Source organism: Orussus abietinus, unplaced genomic scaffold, assembly GCF_000612105.2.
Source record: "Orussus abietinus isolate OABI.00-Male unplaced genomic scaffold, Oabi_2.0 scaffold22, whole genome shotgun sequence".
Classification (NCBI taxonomy): domain Eukaryota; kingdom Metazoa; phylum Arthropoda; class Insecta; order Hymenoptera; family Orussidae; genus Orussus; species Orussus abietinus.
The window spans coordinates 1,135,453-1,157,284 of record NW_019394596.1 but is presented as its reverse complement, the minus strand read 5'-3'; the positions used below and the strand labels follow the sequence as shown (position 1 = coordinate 1,157,284).

Here is a 21,832-nt window from a genome sequence, read left to right as displayed (position 1 = left end):
TATTTCGGCTATTTGTCTCGGGTGCCAGCCGAGATCCGACGCGCTTAAATCTGCCGAAGTAATCCCTCGGGATAACCCTTGGCCCGGAGCACTCGAGTTCGGGGGAACGATATTCGAGGCGGTCGTTAAAACGATTACTTCGGGGAGGAATCGATTGTTCACCAGCTACCGGCCTGTGCCTTCGAGTTCGACCCATGTACCCGGAGAAAAAAAAAAAGGATTACTTTGTTCAATAAATAGGTATCCTTGACATACGTACTCCTGCCTGAATAATACACCGAGAAAAGGAATTCATCGGACCAGTGAAATATTTCTTCAAGTAACACCAAATAAATAAATTGTTATAATTCCCGTAGGAGATGTTGCATGGAATTTATTCCACTTTTGCATCAAATGATCATTACAAGAAAGGATTATTTTTCTTGAGAGGAAAAGAAAGAATTTCTTTGTCGCAATGCATGTTTCTTTGAGTCGACCAATTTTTTCCTTTTTTTCTCTGTGTACTCCACTCAAGCTCGAATCTCCCTATTCTATTAAATCGATCCCAACGATCGCGGAGGACTTAACTTTAGAATTTAACTTGACGGAAATACTTGAGATATAAATTTCTCGCCGTGGATTACATCCAGAGCAACGAGTACGTCGTTTCACCTCAAAGAAAGTGGACACTCGAGTTGTCTGGGCCTAACAGGCGGAGAAATTGCCGGCGCGTCGTTCCAGCTACCTCCGACGAGCAACCCGATCTTAATAGATATATTAGGCTGTCAGGAACCATAATGCCGCTTAAGATACAATGCCATGATTATGATAAACTACCAAACATATCAGCCGTAATCTTACATTGGCCTAATCATCGCGGCCAGATACGACTTTCACGTCTCGGTGTGGTAATCTACACCATCTTTACGGGCCACGTCCACCGCCGTGGCTGTCAATCTTCGGCAATTGCCGGCAGATGGATTACGCGGTTGCAAAACGAAACTTTCCCCTTATCCAATAATTCAGAAATTGGCAATACAAATTCCGATACTTCGACGCGTTCACTAAGCCCGAAACACGTTACGCTATCGCATAAAAACCGGCCCTTTGAATTTATATTAATAAATATCACGTAACAACATCAATCCATAATATACATTCTCCTTCGTTCACGTACATAAAATCCTTGGATAACCAGAGAATTATCAGATATTAATTCCTCATTGCCCAGGAAATTCATGCTCGTATTTATTTGTAAAAGATAAAATTTCACGTTTCTGGTCTCCTTCCTGACACTGGAATTCTTTACTACCACTCCTCACGTATTGCATTAAAAAAATAAAAGAAATCATTTTCTACCCCTCTAAGAGAGAACTAGGGTCGACGATTTGATTTTTCGAATTTCTTTCCTCTCTTTTCTTTTTCCTCTTTTTCTTGCGCATCGCGTATCTGGTATCCCGGAGGAGAAGGCACGACACGGCATTAAAAAAATCAAGAAAATCATTTTCTACCCCTCTAAGAGAGAACTAGGGTCGACGATTTGATTTTTCGAATTTCTTTCCTCTTTTTTCTTTTTCCTCTTTTTCTTGCGCATCGCGTATCTGGTATCCCGGAGGAGAAGGCACGACACGGCCGACGTCAATTCGTTCCTCGTACTGTCCTTCCGTCGCGGCGTCGGCTTACGGCGCGCGGTGGAACGGATTTAATGAGACACCCGGAGGCGTGACACGACGTCCTAATAACGCGGAAGATGAAGACGCCCGATATCGGGAGCGAGAAAGTAACCGCCACCATTACCGTCGGCCTCGGCGGAGCTATCGGACGGCGCGGTCGGTAATGGTGGCGCTTTAATGGTGACGTTAAAATGGAAAGAGCTGTAACAGCCGGTGGTGGTGGTTAAAGGGCTCCCCGATACGAGCACGGCGTTCCTACTGTCAGTCACGTTCGATCCATGATACCAGACTCGTCCTCGAGGAGAAGAATGAGATTTCGCGGAGTTTCGTTCCTGGAGCACCCCCCAAAAAAAAATAAAAAATGAATAACAACTGCTCACGATTAACCGTATACATGATACCGACAATTCGTACACGACAATTCGTACAATAACAACGACGGATACATGGTTCCAGAGGAGAGCATTTTTTTTCCCCTAATTTCTAAAAGGATGCAGGCCCTCCGAGAGTAATCCCTGAGATCACGGCAAGTTCGTATCTCGCATGGAAATTCCCTCCAATTTATATACATTAGCGATGCAATTATTCGGCCGGTTGCCATTCGCGTAATTAATGGCACTCCGTGAGCTTGGCGGCCATTATTTTCACATTACACGAGTTATTTAAGAATGGCAATCTCCCGGGCCATTATATTCGCATTACGGGAGATATGTAAAGGATCGCCGGCGCCTAATTAATTTCATGAACTAATTAAAACGAGGATCGCGGAGGAGGACCCTCGGCGGGTCGAATTAAGGCCCCCCCCGTAGGGGATGTTTTTCGAACGGGGGAAAAAATTCCCTCCATCCCTCAGGATCGAATCTCTCTCTGGGAATACTTTTTCCGATAAGTGCGAAAGGGGTGTACGAATCAAGGAAGGGGTCGCGAGGTCGAAGGGGAGGGTTTACTTTGTGTATCCGGGAATTTCGTGGCGCTTTAATGAAGCGCACTACAGTCGGATAATAGAATTCGCGTGGTCCCTCCCCTGGCCCCTTTGCGCGCCCCCGGACCCCTCCAACCCCCTGGCCACGACTAACCAAATTAAACCTAATTTGAATTTCGTTTGAAATTCAATCGATGTCCCGGCCCCAGGGTTATTGAATAAAAATATCGAAAATTCGCCCCTGTAATGCGACGGTGGCCGGACGGCCGCCATTTGTGCCCCGATTCCCGAACGGGCGACGAGAGGGTGGAATAAAAATCGGGAAATGATGAAAAAAAAAAGAAAAAAGAAGAAAAATAGAAACGAGAAAAATAGAGGGGGAATTAACGCGCCGCGCTCAAACGGAATTCGAAATTGCACGTCACGCGACGCGCGTACGCGATTTCCGTATTTGCATTCCCTCCTCCATTTTGTATTTCTGTTTTTTTCCTCCTCTTTTTTTTTTTTCATACGTTCCCCCCAGACCTCGTCGGCGGTCCAGCGCGTATGTTTTCGAAATAACTCCTATCGCTTCGCCCTCCCCTCGAGCTAAGCACACCAGCCGGGAATGAATTCGACAAATCGATGAATAAATGAATCGCGATTGTACGTGGAATAAACATTTCGACCAGTGATCGGGGAAATTTTCCCAGGAGAGGACACTTTTCGATCGGACTTCGATTCGATGGAAATATCTGCCAATGATAATGATTCCTTAACGAGCGGGGCTTTATTCCTCCTTACGCAAAGGCCTCATTATGCAGGCCAGTGATCGATCGATTCCCTATGCATGCGTCGATCCGACAATGCAAATTCAGATTTCAATATGCATAATTAATGGCAAATCCGCGGGGGGGAGGATAGAGCTTCCGCGAAAACGGGGGAAAAAAGGATCCTCGCGTCCTTGTAGGTCGTAATGCCGACAAAGTGGCGCCACGAGGAACCTTTCCTCCTGAGAGGAAATTCCTGCCAGGCTGAGGCGGGTCCTGCAGGAATATCGGTCGAGGAGCGGGCTATGGAGAGAGAGGGCCCACTATAATCCGTTTAATTCCCGACTAACGAGCCGTCCTTTGTGTCGATTAACCCGGTACGCGGTCTTGTGTACGGACACTCGGATCCTCCTCCTCCCTTTGTTGTCAGGACCTAGTATACCGTGGCTTATACAGCGGTCGCAAACTATCGGACAAATCGAATTCCGAGGGTCCACCTGCCCTTCGATTGGGACAAGGAGCGAGAGTCGGCCTGCGGATCGGCGAGCTGCGAATCAGGTGTCCCCCTTACACCTGCGTAACTCGATATCTCGTACTAATATCGAATTAGTGACGTGCGAGTAACGCGGCGAACGGTAGCTCGGAAATGAGGATCGCTTCGACCACTGAGTACATGCGAAACGAGGCCTTATGGTGGAGTGAAACACACATCGTGAGAACGAGCCCATTGGCCGATAACTGCGGCGGCTAAAATCGAATTCCACCGAGAGATCGATGTCCACCTGGCCTTCGATTGAATTATCCGGCGACCGGATATCCCTGTGAATCAACGAGTAGTGGAACGAGCAGGGCGGATCTCGTTACAGCCTCGAAGACTCGGGGAAGAATCGAAGCGGGATTTTTTTCGCAAGTCTAAATTGCCGAGGCTCGCTCGAGGAGGATATCCTCTCTCGAAATGACTTTTCTGGGTGGAAGATGGTCTAATCGCAGGCGGCGATCCCCCTCGAGGGACGAAATACGTCCCTCCCTGGGAATATATCCCTAGGCTGGGAAACGGAATACATTTTGCCTCCCGATGGAAGGACCGCCGGAAGACCTTCTCAGCCGGAGGAAAAATCCTCGAGGAAGCTCCTAGAGGGGCTTAGAGGTCGCCGCATCAATCCGGCGTAAACTCGGGCCGATATTGTCCACGGACAATGCAGAGGGAAGAATAGGGAGGGCGGCGAGCCACGAGCTCGCGATTTGCCCCTCGAATTTTCCGGGCGATTACTTAAAATCAACCGAGACCCTCTCCGGGCACGAGAGACATTCCTTCCTCTACGTCGAATAGCTTTCCTATCTCCGTCGAAAAGCGCGAGGGAGACGCTGCTCGCCCGTTTCCCTCTTCCTCTCCTACGTACACGAGTTCGCGCGGCTTTCCTCGTGCCATCTTCCCCTCCTTCTTCCCTGCGACCTCCCTCGGGAATATTGAAATTCTCGCGCCGAGTTACGACCTGGGGTGATATACAGATATCGACGGACCCGCCTTAATCCTGACTGGTTGTACGCCCTCGTTATTCGGGGAGGAATTCTTCATGCTCCTCTTCGAGCTCTTCTTCGGGCTCCTCTCCAGGGTCCGATGGTGATCCTGAAAATAATAATAGAAATTATCGATCTACGAAGTGCAGCCGAGCTCCAAGATCGGCCACGGTCAATGCCTGGCTCCCGATTTAGCTCGATTTAGCAAGAACCTCTTGACGCAATATAACGGATACGTGTTCCGAGCTGGCGCCTCCACCTCGGAATTCCCGAAATTCGGCTCCGATCGGGCCAAGGAAAACACTGCCTGCCTGGTCGATTAATCTAAGTCCGGGGCCGAACGTAAATCGCCGGCCACTGGAGGGTCAGAATTCGCGGTCGAGGCTCAGACTTCGAGGGGATCCATCGACGGAGTGATCGATGAGAAACTACCGCAGAGGATCGATCGCAGCCTCGATCCGCGCTCGACCCGAGACCGCGTCGATTTGCATCGACCCGACGATGAAACCCCATTTATCATTAATATCTTCATCGAAGCGCTCCTTGAAATTTCCAGGACCTCGCAGCATCCCTATATCACGGCTCGTTAGCCTCTCGGGATGAAGGGCCCCTTGGCTTATCAATTCCTACAGATACGAAGCACCTAGGTCCTTGGACATTTCTGAACTTCCCTCGGAAATGTCCGATTCTCTCGAGATTTCCGAATGACCATGGGAAGCGAACTAGGAAATTATGCGATCGTGTAGAGGAGGCCTCCTGGTGAGTCGTAGAATCGTCGACGAGGTCGGGAGAAAATATGGAAAATGTAGGAAATATTGGTCGTTTATGACAATGGTTCGACGAACCTAGTTCGGCTACATCTCGGTCCCCAGGATCTAGTCCTGGCTTTGCGGTGTCTTCCTTCCTGGGGAATTAATTTCCGTTCTGATACTCGGGGGGTAGTCTTCGATTCCGGAATCTCTGTCTAGCCTCTTTCCTCCCCTCTTCGAATCTTCCATCACCTGGCTCTTTTCCTGCCGTCTCTCTCCTCCAACTTCCGCTTCCTATAAATAGGGGATTTTCCGTAACGACCGGAGAGAAGGGAATGAATGGCCTTCCGAGGAACTCCGTGAATGGCACGGATCCATTCGACCGCCCGCGTACGCACGGGCTCGCGCAGGTGTGAGGGTGCGTACAGGTGAGGCCGCGTGCGAGGGACGCACCGTGCGGGGCTTTTAATGCGGAAGTGCCAATTAACGCGGTCGGGTCTTCGTGGGCGCGGCGACAGGACGGGCAGGACATGTCAGGACGACGAGTCCTTCGCAGGTGCGTCGCAGATAGGAATCCCTTGATCACGAGCAACCGATACCAATTGATCCTTGCAACTCGACGGTCACGGGATTACACCTGTACAAAAGAAACATTCTAAAAGAATTGTCTCTTTTTTTTTAAATTAAATCACCGTAAGGACTTTTCCTTTTTTCCCTGTGACGTATACTTGTATGAGATCACAGGTAGGCCGACAGTCCCTCAGTGCATCGCGGAAAGGCATTGTCCATCGATTGTCATATGAAAGTACAGGATATTAAATAATTAAATTCGATAAACTAATCGTTCCTCCCCCCTCGTGCATTTATAAAGGAGCATATGACTAACTTAATGGTATCGATTCGGTGGGGAATTTTATTTTTTAGCGATATTCCCGGTCCTCGATAACCCCTTTCCCATCGAGCCGGACCGTCGAATTAATCCGCCGGGCAGTGCCAGTAGAGAAATCCCGCTTCCCTCTGTACGCGCACTCGCAATCGGTGCATAATCGAAGGTTGATCCGCGGCTGTCGATCCGTCGATCGGCCACCCGTGAAATAGCGGGAGGTGTCACGACTCGATAGCGCGAAATGGATGACGTCGGCCGGACCGTACGTTATCGGGGCCGCAAGAGCGAGCGACCGGAACGCACAGGGGGGTACGTTTTAGAGAAGGGGTAGGTTTTGGAGAAGGGGTGGGTTTTAGAGAAGGGGTGCGTATTGTGGAAAGGGGTGCGTGCAGCCAAGGGCACTCGGCTCCGAGGGGGCCCATGGAGAAATATTTTTAGAGACGTTGACGGTAATTATATTTGCGGTGGCCACGCGCGTTATTTCTGCGGACGCTGCGGCCGCTCCGCGCCGTTTCGATTCGTTTCCGCTGAAAGGGCGATGAATTCCCCGGCGTTTACGGTAATTAGAATCGCCGCGTCGTCGCTCCCATTATTTTTCTTCTTTTTTTTTTTCATACGGAAAATCGCTGAAATTCCAGACAATTCGGCAAGAAAAAAAGGAGACACGGTTCATCTTGCCAGGGTGCAAGAAAAAATGATATTAAAAATGATAACAACTCAAGGTCCGGGAAATTTTACGATATTTTTACACTTGGCAGGATCCTCTTCGGGTATGACTTCGGGGTGCGTTGAAACGCACCTCGCTCGATTTCCGACGTACAATGTGTTAAGGAATTAAGCGGTTAAGACTATAAATCGCGTCACGTGAAAGGGCGCACGCGTAATGATACATTTATCAAACGGAATCGGTAATAAACTCCGTTTCTTTCCGCATCCGGAGGGAGTCGACCGACCGAGGAAAGACCGGCCGAGGGAGTGAGACGCGCTTATGCGTCTCCCCTTGGGCCGAGAAAGACAGAACGAGGCGAGGTCCTTTTCGTCTCGCCGACGCGTAACCGCTAACTGCTAACCACGGGCCATTAAAACGACCGACGTTGCAACGAGTTTTCACGGATGCAGTACGCCGATAATTACGAAATGCCCGCGAATGCTCGCGCACGCGATAGAGCCGGGCATTATGCGAGGCACGCGCACGCACGTCCTTGCCACCGCCTCTTATCATTAAGAATTCCACCCCTTCGACAACCAGCCCCAAAAAATTCACCCCATTAAAATAAATCCAAGCAAGGGTCTAAAATTTTGGGGAAAGCGCTTTAAAAGAAATTCTGCGATTTTTAGCCCAACCGGTAGAACCAACGCATGATTATTTTTTTCAGTTCCCCGAGAGCGGTAAATTCTGCGATTTTGTAATAGCTAAAGGGAGCGGTACTTGATTTTTTTTTCTTTTTTTTTTGTTTAGTCTCTCCGAGAGTTCTCCCTTGGCGACACGTCGGCTTTGGTCACGATTCAACGGCGAGTTGTCGCGATAAAAAATCCAATGGGTGCGAAACTATTGTGATATGCGTACGCAATGGCATGGAACCGCACGGGGACCGGCTTAATGGGATATTGCAGTACGCGTTAAATTACTGTATCCGGTTAATACGTAATATTAAACGAAGCGAGCGCGTTATTCCTCATTTACTGACACTTAATTGGCCCGGCGCTCAAAGCAGGAGAGTTCTCCGTTTGAATGGCCACGCGGTGGGTATGATAGGAGCTCTTATACGACCGCTTTTTTCCCGGCCCGGCTCGAAGGATTTGTTTTTCCACTTTGCACTTCGCCACCTGTAATTAACCTTTCTTATTCCCCCTATCGGTGCTAATGGACCCACGGGTCTGGGCTAGGAAACGCTAAGACTATATTTAGAAATCTTATCCGTACGCACTCGCGCATAATGGCCGCGGAGTCGCTTAAACTGCCTTTCATTTCCGTCGATGGTAATTCAACAAATTAGTAATTCACTCGGCTGGGATCGCGGCGGTTAATTTAAGAACGACAAGCCAAGATGGAACGCGGAGGCACTATCTCGCCCCCTTGAAACCCCCCATAAAATAATGAATGAACCATTAAATATGAAAATAATCAACCGTCCGAAAATTAGCGACGAGCCTGATCCTGATCTACGGTTCCTCGGCGATGTCGCGCCGGTCCCTTTCCCCAGGGTTCGCAAATCTCGGATATCGATCTAGCCATATTAATCAGCAGTCCCTCCTTTTTTAATCCCTGGTAGACTCGCCGGCAGACAACATATCGCCCTCGGAATTAATTGAGCGCCGAGACCGCGTCGGACGGGACATGCGGACTCGGCGTAATCGCGATAATAGATGGATAGATATAGTCGGATGATAATAGGTAGTGTCAAGCGTGAGAGACGAGGCGAGCGCAAATGACGTAAGTGGAGCCAGCGCATAGGGTCGCGAGGATGCGCCATGCACATGCATGCACCGTTTCGAGAAACGCATCGCATCGGCGCACTCGCAGGTCATGTCCTGTACTCCTAATCGGAAATTGTCCGGCACACGAGGCCCGTTAACGTTTCCTGTCTCGTGTTGCAGATCAGTGTGGGAAGTGCCGAGCCAGCACGCGACGACTCAACCTGAACAAGTACTGCAAGCGAGACTACGGTGAGTACTTAGACGAACCGGGATCGGCTTAAGGATCGTTGATCGAAGGATGGACGGGTAATTCCGCCGGAAATCTTCTCCTGGAACACCTGGTCCAGGCCACGTGGTCGGGCTACCTCCTCTTCGAGGCATGGTGCAGTCTGCAGGCCGATCGAAAAATCAACGGCCCGCGGGGCCTGCGAGCCGCTTCAATAATAGAAAGGCATGCTTTTGAACTCGAGGTCCGGCGTCTGGCCTCGTGGTAGGGAGGAAAGCCATCTTGTCGGCCAGGTTGATTCAGCGCAGATAAATCTTCAACAGGTCCGCAGTTAGCTGTCGACTTAGAATAGACTCGGCGGAACCGCGGACTTCGCCCGCCTTCTGCCTTTATTTAAGTAATGCCCCGCAGCTTTGACAGCTCCCGTGAATGGACAATGGGGACGGAAATCACTTTTAACGTGATTCTCTCTGCCTGACAGATTTCCCCAGGCGTAGATCGCACGCACGGCCGAGCTCCATAGGTGATCCTCTCTCCCATAAGTGCGGGAGTTTCTCGTCTCGTCCTCTTGCCTCTCCAAGATCTGAGAAATTTGAAAAAATCATTAATCATCGCCCGCAAATTCAAAAGTTAACTAGAGTAGAGTCTACACTAAGAAAAAACCCCGATTGACTTATAGGAATATACTTCGCAAGATCCTGCGATGGGATACGTCCGAAATGTCAGATCGGGTGAAGAGAATTCATTTGAAGGACACGTGGATTTTTTCTCTTCTCGACGAAACAATGGTTTTCTTTTGCGCAATTGTAGGGGATTCGGGATACGACTATGATATGCCTAGAATTCGTTTCGGTTAACTTATCTTTTTTCTTAGGGCATAGGGGCCCGGAATTGACTAGAATTGGAGCGTTAGGGGCAATTCGATCTGGGGAATTCTCGAAGCGGGAGCCATAAAGACAATGGATCTCCCTTTACGACTGATCGACGGACCGCGATGCGTGGACAGGGTACTTCCAGGGACTCATCTTCTGCTGATAACGAGATAACGAATATCGGACCACGACGCTCTTCCCTAGCCACCGAAAGGACCGCGGAGCAATCCGCGATATCCTTGCCGAGTACCCCAACGTAAATCATCCCTAACGTGTCCTGTTCAATGATAACGGAACAAAGGGCTCGTTAGAAACAAAAGCGCCAGCCCTGTACAAGCCCCTAAAAAACAATCACTCTCCGTGGATAAAAATTCGCATATCGCGAAGTTGAAACGCTATCTCCTTTCCCGGGCGAATTTAATACCCGAGGAATTTTATTGTGCTAGCCCCGATAATGACGCCGAGTTGTTTCGGACTGGCGAACAATAACGAACAACAAAACGCGTATCGGGTTGGTTTTTTAACGAGAAATCGAATATCCCATTTCCGGCGAGCGGTCGTCGCCCGCCGAGGCGTCGAGCGTCGTGACGTCGAGCCTCGAATCGGGCTGAATGGATCGTCCGGAGTACTATAAATTAATTCCCGGCAATTGGCCTGGAATTCGTCGAACCACGATGACGGGGTCAAGTCGAGGCAGTCGGGGAGCAGACTTTGGGAAGAGACCTCGACACCGATCCCAAGTCGACGTGAAGTCGATCCCAAGACCTCTGCTGCACTGAAAGAAAAAGAAAGAAAAAAAGGAATGCCGTTAATTAATGATCCTTATTAATTTATCGTACCCTTTCAGCGATCCTGGGTAAAGTGACGGAGAGGCAGAAGAAAGTCGACGGTCCGCCGACCGGGAGCAGCGCGTCGGGGACGCCCTGGGTGCGATTCACCATCTACGTGCAATTCGTCTACAAGAAGGGCCAGGACTCGAAGCTGCGCCGTGGATCGACCCCCCTCTACGTGCGTTCCACGGATCTGGCCTGCAGGTGCCCGAAGATCAAGCCAAATAAGTAAGTGCCCTCGCGTGTCGAGCAACCTCCTCTCGAGGAACACTCGGGTGGTCGAGGCGTGGGTGGACGTGGTTATGCTCGTCTCCTTGCGCCGGGCCAAAGTGCGCATTGTGAGGGCCCCGAAGAAGGCCCCCGAGTTTACGGCCCGGGGGTTTTAGGGCATCGTTTCGCATGTCCTGGAAGAGAAGAGGAGAAAAATGAAAATCGACGCATCCTTCATTACGCCCCGCAAACTCTCGAGGGAGATTAAATCGCGCTACGGACTCCCGGTAAATTAAATCTCATTGCCTGGACCACGAGGTAGTATAAAAGGACATAACGCCAAAGGTCGGTCCCACGGTAAACTGACCCCATAACCGGGACCCTCGATCTCAGACTTCCGCTGATCTAACGATCGCTACTTGCGAAAGAAAAAAAAAAAAAAAGAATAGAGAAATTACTCCGATCCTACATGACCGAAATGAATGACCTAAGACACTTTCTAATTATGCAATTGAGGTACGCAAAGTGAGCCGATAATCTGTGGATATACAGGACGTGATGTTTTTAACGTGATAAAGACTGGCGGAGGATAATTCCTGAATTGTAGAATTTCATCGAGGAGGTGCTCTCGGCACTAGGTCAAAAAAGTCTGAAGATCTTGGACCCCTTAAAGTATCTCCTTATCCTACTTCGTGGCCAGGACCTCCTAGAGGTTGAGGACGTAGGACAATTAATTTCGCAGGAGACGATATTTCCAATTTGACGCAAAGTCCTGGGAGAAATCCTTATACCAGACGCCTTTCCACGTGGTTCATCTCGCCCCTTCTCCGTGGAATGGGATTCTAAAGTCCCCGATTGCTTTCAGAGCCTACTTGATCCTCGGCCAGGAGAGCGACGGCCACGGCTACGGGAGTTTGACAGTGAGTCAAAAGTCGATCGTGATCGAGTGGCGCGACGAGTGGCACCGCAGGATGCGCCGCTTCCACCGGAGGGCGAGATCCTGCCATTGAAGATCCCCGAGTCGCCCCCGTACTCGTCTCGCCGTAGCCCATCGATTCGTAACCCGCGTGCGGTACTCGGTACTCGAATACTCGTACTTAGGACTCGAACCTCGCGCCCGGAAGCTCCCCGCGTGATAAGCGTGCTCTTATCTCGCTCGAGTACGAGTACTCTCGTTCAACATTCGCCATTCCTACAAACGCATGTCACGGAGTACCGCGAGCCTGAGATTCCTATCGCGTGCACATACTCAAACGAATTCAGAGTACTCGTACTCGGGTACTCGAGCTTCCATAAAAAAATTCCCATGAACGAGCACACGTGACATTGAGTACCGTGATGCCGAGACTCCTATCCCGTACGCATGTACTCCAGCGGGGAATTCCTGCCAAGGTACTCGTACTCGGGTACTCGTGCTTCCGTTTAAGACTCGCAATTCGTGTACCCCCAGGCCGAGATTCATCTCGCATGCCTGTACTCCCACTCGCGGCGAATTCCCGCTCGAGTACTCGTACTCGGGTACTCGTGTCAACGGCCGAGCCGAGCTCGAGCGCACCGCATTTACGTTTCAAATTTTGATTTACACGCAGCAGGCTCGGCTCGCCGTATTTCACTAGCGTAGAGAACGAGAGCGAGAGAGACGGGGAGAGCCCGAGCGCGCGGGCGCGAGAGAGAAAGACCGAGAGGGGAGATAAAGAACGAACGGGAGAAAGAGTGCGTGGCTTGTACAAACGTAAGCTCGAGGCGCCCGGAATATATTTAACCGCAGTATATTATCATCAAACCGTATCACGCGTGAGTTTACGCGCGCGAGAAACTCCCCGGCAATTCTCTCCAGGTTCGGCACTCGCTTGGCCAGGCGGATCGTCTAAAGATAGAAGTCAATTCCCCGCGAATCTGTCTCTCTCCTGCTCCATAGGAAGTTCGAGGGAGAGAAAGAGAAGCAGAGAGTCGCATCCTAACGAGGAACGCTTTTCAACGTTTTTCCAGCTCCGAATCTTAGGAATCCCGAGGTCACTCCCGAGTACCCGGGACTTATATCTCGACACTTAGAATAATATTACATGAATTATCGAGCCTAGACGATAGAGAAGAGAAATACCGCCGACCACCGGCGAGTACCTCGCGCGCACCTACGAAGGAGCTACTGTAAATGGCACGAAGCTTCCCCCTTAATTTATTTATTCCTCGGCCGATCGCAGCGCGCCGGCTGGGATTTATACATACTCTAAGTACGCGCACGCACTAAATATGCATCCGCAAAATCGGTTCGTTAATGTAGATTTTCTTGTACATTCTCTATACACTCTATGCGTATATTATCCCTGCGAGAGAGGACCCCTCCCCGGCGCTTACGGAAGCCCGAGCCGCGAAGGGAGAGTAGAGGCTAAGGCATGCGTACGTATATCTCTCCGTAGCGTAATGCGAACTCGTTAATTGACCCCTCGAATTGCTCGCCCGGAGTCCGAGGGAAAAGTCTGCGCCGGCGCGGGCGCGACTCGCGCTCTCCATTATCTCGAAACACCTCGAGGGGACGCGTACCCTCGAGGAGGCGACGTCGAGGAAGGATCTACTCGGTGGCGCCCCGAGGAACGACTCGATATTGTACAGTGCGAAACAGTATTAAGAGGCTTAGGGAAACCGAGGATTCAGAAGCGGCCCCGCCGCATAGACCTAGAGCTCGGATGCGGTTCCCCGCTCCCTCGGAATTACATACGCGTTATGAATATGAATCGCGATGATTGCGCGAAGAAGCTCGGCCTGAAGACGTCCTGTGCTCGGTCGACGTGCAGACTCCGGCGCGACGTTTCCGTAATGGGTCCGGGTAGATGTCGCCGTGTCTGGAAAATAAATGAAAAGAAAAAGAAGAAAAGTAAGTCTCACCACGATGGACGCAATGTAATTATCGCACCGTCGACGCCGACGTATATCTAACCTCACCTGGAATACCAAGGGACGTCTATTAACTCGCCAAACCGAAGAACCGTGTCCCGCAGCGACGTCGAGAGCTGCGTCCTCCACGTGCGATTCCTAAGAATTATGTAAATCGGTGATTACTTGATTACGATAACGCTTCTCTCGTTTTTAAGACTTAACTCACCTCGTTAGACCGTGAGACATGCTTCCCAGGTGTACGCGACGAAGACCTGGCATTGACGTACCCAGGTATCCTTGTTCGTCTTCAAGGACTGGACCACGACGAGCACCTTCGTCCATGTTCCCGACACCGAAGCGTCGAGACGACTGCTGAACACCATCTGAAATAAAAAAAAAAATGAGATGTAACCAGCGTTAGTCTCCTTCGTCCTCCGATGTAATCCCCGAGCGAATCGCCCGTCGAACTTCACCGTCGACTAAAGTTCCTAACCGAGCACACGTGGGGTCACTCGGACTCCATCGAAAGACTGGGAGAGGCCTTTCGACCGTTCCGTCGAGGCTTCTCGTGATTCTCCTCGTATCGAAGGAACGGAAAGGTCTCTCTGGAGCTCACCACGAATCTAGAATTTTTCGACAGGACCTCTCGTCCCTCGCGACCATGGATGAGCTTCGCGGGCGAGCCTTTTTTTTACCTTTTACTACTTTACCTTCCAGACTTCCCTCCCTTAGACAGGAATCGCGGTTTTCCAGCGCACGACGTGTACGCGCCGCATTTGTTGAGACTAATTAAGCGACGAGACATCCGATCGGGCTCGCCGGTAATCAGCACGTTGTATAGTACCTACGGAGTTAAGTTAGCGGTTAAGAGACAAAGATTATACATATATATATTTACCCGTGATCAGTAGCGGTAGAGGCTGGGTCAGCCGCCGTAGTGCCCCGACACATCATTAATTAACGATTAATCTCGCATTTTCTAGTATTGTCCACTTGTAGGGGGTCTCGGTCGAGGCCGTGATCCTTCGGACGTTAAACATTGCCGCCACGAGCACCGGATGGGATAATCTCGCAACTTATACCCGTAGAGAGCGTACCATGTAAGCGACCTCGCGATCAGTGTGCTATTTATACCTCCAAGATTGTCTAGTTAACCAATCGATCGCCATTGTAACTCGACTACGATTAGTTCGATTAAATTATTAAGTGTATCATTGTGTATTGTGGTGTAATAAATGTGATTATACGTGAATGCCTTCGTTGAGGATCCCAGTTTAAATTTACTTACCTCACGCAACGAGATGGCGGTTGCTTAACCTTTACTTTAATGTTGAGTATAAATAGTTAACTGCCACGGCGATTATTGCTGACCAGCAACTGAGTCATGATAACACGATCCCTGTTTCGGGGTTCTTCTTTTGACGGGAAATTCAAACCGAGCGTCCCGGCGACTCTAACGGTATATGCAGCGACCTCTGCACCATAGAGCTCGAAACGTATCGAAAGTAGTAAGTAGATAACAGAAAGTCTACTTTATCGATAGTCGAAGTAGAGACCTATAATTCTGACAATCGATAATTTCACGCATATCAGCTCCAGCACGTCAGAACCAGAGGGCGACACTGGCATTGAAAAACTTGATTAATCTAGAAAATGGTTCTAGACCCGAGAAACTGGCAATTTTTCTGCCAATAATTTTGTTGTTTCATTTACCACTGCACCTGAGGACTTCTATCCGTTTATAACATCGAGATAAACGAGTGTGCAATTTTCGTTCTCGGAGAGATAGTAAGGCCCAAACATGCTGGCATCTCTTCGAAAAGCCTGTGGGTCACTGGTTAGTTATATTGCAAAATATAATTACATTGAACAAATTACGCCGAAAAAAAGTTCAAGTAAATAATAATTACGAGATAAACATGCACCGTCAGTGCACTCGATCGCAACCTAAGTCGTCGACGATGCACTATTTTATCTCCTTATATAACCTTCCAAATTAGACATCTGTTAGTATCGCTATCTTCTAAAAACATATAACATTGAAAATGATTTCAGCACGTTCTAAAAAATGTTAGGGGCATGCAGACAACAGCAGCACATACGTCGGATCATCTTTTCATTGTAGGTATCGTATATAACATGAATGGTTCATTGGTGAAGTGATTCTTAATAATTTATCCGACCGCAGCACAGGGACTCGGAACAGGATAATCCAAACATACCGTTTGAATTTAATGAAGCAAACCAGAAAAGAATAAAGGCACTCCTTGAAATTTATCCGGAAGGTCACAAACGAGGTGCTATGATTCCTCTGCTCGATTTGGCCCAACGGCAGCATGGCTGGCTACCCATTTCTGCTATGCATAAGGTTGCTGAAATTTTGGATGTACCTAACATGCGAGTCTATGAAGTAGCAACATTCTACACAATGTTCAATAGAAGACCTATGGGCAAATATCATATACAAGTATGCACGTGTACACCTTGTTGGCTGCGAGACTCTGATTCGGTATTGAACGCTGTATGCAAAGCTACAAACTGTGAGGTTGGTGGCACTTCTGCTGATAACTTGTTTACAATCTCTGAAGTGGAATGCCTTGGAGCATGTGCCAATGCACCAATGCTTCAGGTCAATGACGATTACTATGTAAGTATTACATGCTTATAGAAGGTATTTTTTAATAACCATCCTGTAATTCTAAAGAACTCAACATTTATATTCAGGAGGATCTGACTCCAGAGACTACAGAGAAAATTATTAATGCGTTGAAGAAGGGTGAACGACCACCTCCGGGTCCACAAAATTCACCACGCTTTGCCGCAGAACCTGCTGCTGGCCCTACATCTCTGACAAGCCCTCCTCCACCTCCTGGTTTTGGTATAAGGTCTGACCTATGAACTGGGTCATGGAGTAATTAGAGAATGTTGCTACGATAGTATAAACATGTGTATACACTCCTCTGAACATAGTTGTAAAGTTCAATAAATTATATTAATGCCCTATATCTGCACATCTTTATTTAATTGTCCACTTCATGGTATTAATCTAAGTTACATAAATCTATTGGAATAAAATCTTATAAGAAGAAAAGACGTTACTTGTTGCTTCCCCTATTTAAGGTTACATGTATAGGATAAACACATGTCAGATGGTCTGACAGCATATTTTGTGAATGTTATTCTTAGCCTTTTAGAGGAAATAAAATAGCAAAAGTATGACAGAACCAACTGTAACGACGGAAATTTCAAAAAAGATTAATGCCATAAGTAAAGAAGCTGTACATCATATTTGCTCTGGACAGGTAAGACCCTTCTAACCTATACTTTAATCAATGGAACCCGGCAAATATAAAAGAAACATTTATTTACTGACAGGTGGTACTAGATCTTGCTATTGCAATAAAAGAACTTGTAGAAAATAGTTTAGATAGTGGGGCTACAGTGATAGATGTCAAATTATCAGATTATGGGAAAACCTCCATTACTGTCAATGATAATGGTAGCGGAGTCTCGGAGCAGGATTTCGAAGGATTAGGTGAATATACTTAATATTTACTTAATAAAATGCATCCAATAGATGCATACTACATAAAATCTTAATTTATCTTTATCATAACAGCATTAAAGCATCATACGTCAAAACTACGTGAATTTTCCGACCTATCAGAAGTAGATACTTTTGGTTTCCGTGGAGAAGCTCTCAGCTCTTTGGCTGCGTTATCTGAGTTAAGCATAATCACTAGGCACAAAGAAAGTGAGCATGCATTTCACTTGCAATTCGACAAAAACGGCCAGCTAAAAGAGAAGACAGCCTGTGCCAGAGGAATAGGAACAACGGTCTACGTTAAAAATATTTTTAAGAACTTGCCAGTCAGAGCAAAAGAATTTCAAAAGAATTTCAAAAAAGAATATGCAAAGGCTCTGCAAATCTTATATGGATATTGTTTAGTATCAACTGGCATAAAAATCACTTGTAGCAATTTAATATCAGGGAAATCATCTAACGTTGTGGCTACAATGGGCGCAGCAAGCATATTGGAAAATATAAACTCTGTATTTGGAAGAAAATCATTGGATGGTATAGTAAAAGTTGAAATAAACCCACTTGACGAAGCTACTCTAGAGGAATACAATCTTCCCAAAGATACAACTTTAAATTTTTCATGGGATTTCTATGTCAGCAGTTGTGCTCAAGGCATGGGACGTTCAACTCCGGACAGACAATTCTTTTATGTTAACGGCCGGCCATGTGACCTTACAAAAATCTCCAAATTACTCAATCAAACTTATCATAAGTACAACAATAAGCAGTATCCATTTGTTTTTCTGAACTTGAAACTCCATCAAGAATGCGCGGACGTAAATGTAACCCCTGATAAAAGGACGATATTTTTCACTCAAGAGAAATTGATTTTAGCAGCCGTCAAATGGAATCTCATACAGAAATGGGATGGCATGCAAGGAAGTTTTACAATGAAGTCTCTAGAAGAAATGAATTTTAGTCTTAAACGAATTAATTCACCTTCCACTGCAGAAAGTCCACCGACAAAAAGAATACAACTCTCTTCTTTCAGCAAGAACGTGGAAAGACAAGTAGATCAGAAAGAAATTCATACAGATAATACTGACATAAACTGTACAGAAAGATTACCCGATACTGAAATGACAATTAATATGGAATTGATAAAACAAGCATTGCTTTCAAAAGAACGCATGTCAAAAACTTGTAAAAAATATGATAAACACGTAAAGTACAGATCTCAAATAAAAGAAGGATGCAATGCCGAAGCGGAAAAGGAATTACAGCTGCAATTACAAAAGGGATCATTTAACAAGGTGGTTTACCTGCCTTTTAACAATCTTGAAGCTTATTTTAACTCATAATTTTGAATTAATGGAAAAATTACTTGTAGATGGAAGTCATAGGACAATTTAATCTCGGTTTCATAATAGTGCAACTGGAAGAGGACCTTTTCATCGTCGATCAGCATGCCACTGATGAAAAATACCGATTTGAAAAACTAAATAATGAGACGAAACTAACTACCCAAAAATTAATCATTCCGAAAGCACTTAATCTTGCAGCTCTTAATGAATCGATACTCATCGAACATCAACAAGTGTTTGAAGACAATGGTTTCACATTTGAAGTAAATGAAACAGGTACGTGTTATTTAATTGAAGAATTTTTAAACCAGGAACAAATCTTCTGAAAGTTTTCCTGTTTCTTAAAATAAACAGGAGAAGCTGGACACCGCGTCATGCTCACAGGAATGCCAGTGAGTGGAGGCTGGCAATTTGGTCAAGAAGACATCGAAGAATTAATATTTTTAATCAGAGAAAGTAGCTCGGAAGCTTGTGGAAATAATAAAATAATTCGACCAAGCAGAGTGAGACAAATGCTGGCATCTCGGGCATGCCGTAGTGCAGTTATGGTTGGTACAGCACTTGGCACTCTAGAAATGCAACGTCTACTGGTACAAATGGATCAAATGCAAAATCCATGGAACTGTCCCCATGGCAGGCCAACTATCAGACACCTATTATCATTAGCACTTCTTAAGGAATAATTTTGACCAGATTCTACAAATTTTAGTTATATTTGGTAAATACTTACTGAGGAATGTTTTAATTCACGACTTCCAGCATTATCTAGACAAATCTCCAATATACACGTAGAATATATTAACGTAATTTCAAAAAGTCACATTGCGTTTGCCATCAGAGAGTGAAACAGTATATTATCATATTTTTGACAATTTATTGTTTCCATTCTCTTAAGTTTTACACACTAATCGTACGAAATATGTTAAATCCACTATGTGCTGTTGAAATTAATGTACCAGGACACTGTGGATGCCAATGTAATTCTTTCACATCTGTCTGACCTTGATGAATGAACAAGAGTTGAGGTGGCAATTTTGCCAATTCTTCATCTTCGGAGTTTTCTGTTTGATCAGCCTCGACGGATAAATCCCACTGGGCAATTTGATCATCGGCTCCACCAGAAGCAAATACTGTTGCTTCATTTGGATGCCATTCTACAGTAGTAACAGGCGCAGTATGCTGCTTGAATGTTGCCACAGGTCCTGCACCAGTTGTACCAAATTGTCGTAAATCCCAGATGCGGACTGCACCATCGTCACCACCAGACACTAGAAATCTTGTCTCCTTGGGATTCCAGGAGATAACGTTAACATCTGCCGTGTGAGCCTCCGATGCTGTCAGCATACATGCCGATTGAGGACTCGCTCTCGTGTCCCAGATTCTTATGCTGTTTATACATAAGATAATAAATATAGTGACATAAGAAGAGTATAAATGATTTAAATTGCACAATAATTAATTTTAAGATAGCATTAAAATGCACCTTTTATCAACCGAACAAGACGCAAGAACATATTTTTCATTAGGTGACCATTGCAAATCTTCGACACTATGAGGTGCGTGAGCATTATATGGCCTTTGATCCACATGCCATGTTTGAACACCTGCACTCTCACTGGGTCGCCAGATGTGAATATTACCCTTACAATCTCCAGACGCTAAAATACCTGCATCGGTATCACACCAATCTACGGCAAAACCTTCTGAAAGATGTCCCTTAAATGTAAATATAGGTTTTGCTTCACTATCTACTTTAGAAGCCTTCTTGCGATTAGGAGCCGGTAAAACGTCATCGTCCAATCTCTTTAACTGTTCATTCAAATTCCATATATTAACGCGGCCCAATTCACTCCAGCTGGCAGCTAAGGTTGTATTTCCAACTTTTTTACACCTGTCAGGATACACATACATGTATGGAATTTAAAAAAGGTTCCAACCACATTTTTAAACATTTCATATTTCATATTTACCTAACTCGATTAACACAGCCCTGATGTTTTATTGAAACTACCTTCATTATCGGAACATGTTTGTCATCTTCTTCACTACTAGAATCATCATCATCAGAATCATCCGAATCATCTTCGATTCCACTGAGATTAGACATTTTCATAACTAACAAACTATTAACAAGTGCACTGGATGCCTGAGTTCCAGCCAGGAGGTACATACTCAAAGGATATGTCTCCCTCGAGTTACCATAACTATCTTGAATGACATCGAAACTGAGGCATGGTGCTCCAGTTTGAGCTTGATGTAGCATGCGATATGCAGATTTGTCTACAACCAATTCTTCGTTCTTTTTTAAGGGATCGCCTGGTAAGTAAACTTTACTCTTCGTTTCACCATTCTCCGATTCATTTTCAATTGATTCGTCATCAGCGTTATCACTGTCAGTTTCCATATTTTCATCCCCAATAACATCCATCGTTTCTTTACATTCATTTTCTGACATTATAGTACTTTTTTTAAATTCACACTTGCTTACCAATCTTGGAAAACTGTGCTCGATTAAGTATCGTGAGAGGTTAGGTTGATAACCTCAAAACAGTGACAAGCTCACAACCAATGCGTCATGTTAAAAATAACTTTAATTAATTATTGCGCGCTTACTTAACAGTTCAGGTTATGTATTTTTCAAAAGATAGTACAAATAATATCATTAATTATCGCGTACTAATCCAAGTTAATCCACTTGACATAACAAATGCTTGCGCGTTCAACCTCGTGCGAACACGTGCCACCAGGGCGAGATCGCAATGGACGAATCCAAATGCATCCAAAGCCGAACTACGTATATTACTATGCTCTCTATACATGTTACTATAGCGCGTATATGTCAATGCTATAAGTACTACGTTCTTCTTGTATAACTTCAATGTTTAATTTAAATACAATATTTAAAACCAGTTAAATTATATCCTACATACCCATTTGTCCTTGTAAATATGCCAATAAAAATGATTGACGAAACCAGAACAAATTAAAATATCAATATACAGTCACATTTTTTCTACTTCAAATTTATTCTTACTCCAA

At 46.3% G+C, this 21,832-nt stretch overlaps 4 protein-coding genes across 4 annotated transcripts in view; 3 read left to right on the top strand and 1 right to left on the bottom strand.

Annotated features, from left to right (window-relative positions):
• The window catches only part of LOC105702196 (netrin-3), an 88,028-nt gene extending 72,971 nt beyond the window's left edge, over positions 1-15,057 (top strand). The window contains exons 5-7 of the mRNA XM_023432838.1: positions 9,075-9,143; positions 10,840-11,050; positions 11,898-15,057. Coding sequence (XP_023288606.1) covers positions 9,075-9,143; positions 10,840-11,050; positions 11,898-12,042 — 425 coding nt within the window. The 3' untranslated portion in view covers positions 12,043-15,057. The remainder of the gene's footprint in view (positions 1-9,074; positions 9,144-10,839; positions 11,051-11,897) is intronic.
• Positions 15,058-15,540: 483 nt separating this feature from the next.
• Positions 15,541-16,909, top strand: LOC105702123 (NADH dehydrogenase [ubiquinone] flavoprotein 2, mitochondrial). The gene is made up of 4 exons (XM_012429438.1): positions 15,541-15,743; positions 15,962-16,027; positions 16,095-16,553; positions 16,631-16,909. Exons 1-4 carry the CDS (start codon positions 15,708-15,710, stop codon positions 16,802-16,804), a joined length of 735 nt encoding a protein of 244 aa, XP_012284861.1. The 5' UTR covers positions 15,541-15,707; the 3' UTR covers positions 16,805-16,909.
• Positions 16,910-16,938: 29 nt separating this feature from the next.
• LOC105702121 (mismatch repair endonuclease PMS2) lies at positions 16,939-19,497 on the top strand. Its single transcript, XM_012429436.2, has 5 exons — positions 16,939-17,208; positions 17,282-17,441; positions 17,526-18,742; positions 18,820-19,069; positions 19,148-19,497. Exons 1-5 carry the CDS (start codon positions 17,122-17,124, stop codon positions 19,474-19,476), a joined length of 2,043 nt encoding a protein of 680 aa, XP_012284859.1. The 5' UTR covers positions 16,939-17,121; the 3' UTR covers positions 19,477-19,497.
• Positions 19,498-19,620: 123 nt separating this feature from the next.
• Positions 19,621-21,298, bottom strand: LOC105702122 (glutamate-rich WD repeat-containing protein 1). The gene is made up of 3 exons (XM_012429437.2): positions 20,764-21,298; positions 20,277-20,684; positions 19,621-20,180 (listed from the first exon to the last, which is right to left on the bottom strand). The coding sequence occupies exons 1-3, from the start codon at positions 21,246-21,248 to the stop codon at positions 19,691-19,693; spliced, it is 1,383 nt and encodes a 460-aa protein (XP_012284860.1). The 5' UTR covers positions 21,249-21,298; the 3' UTR covers positions 19,621-19,690.
• Between the last annotated feature and the right edge of the window lie 534 nt (positions 21,299-21,832).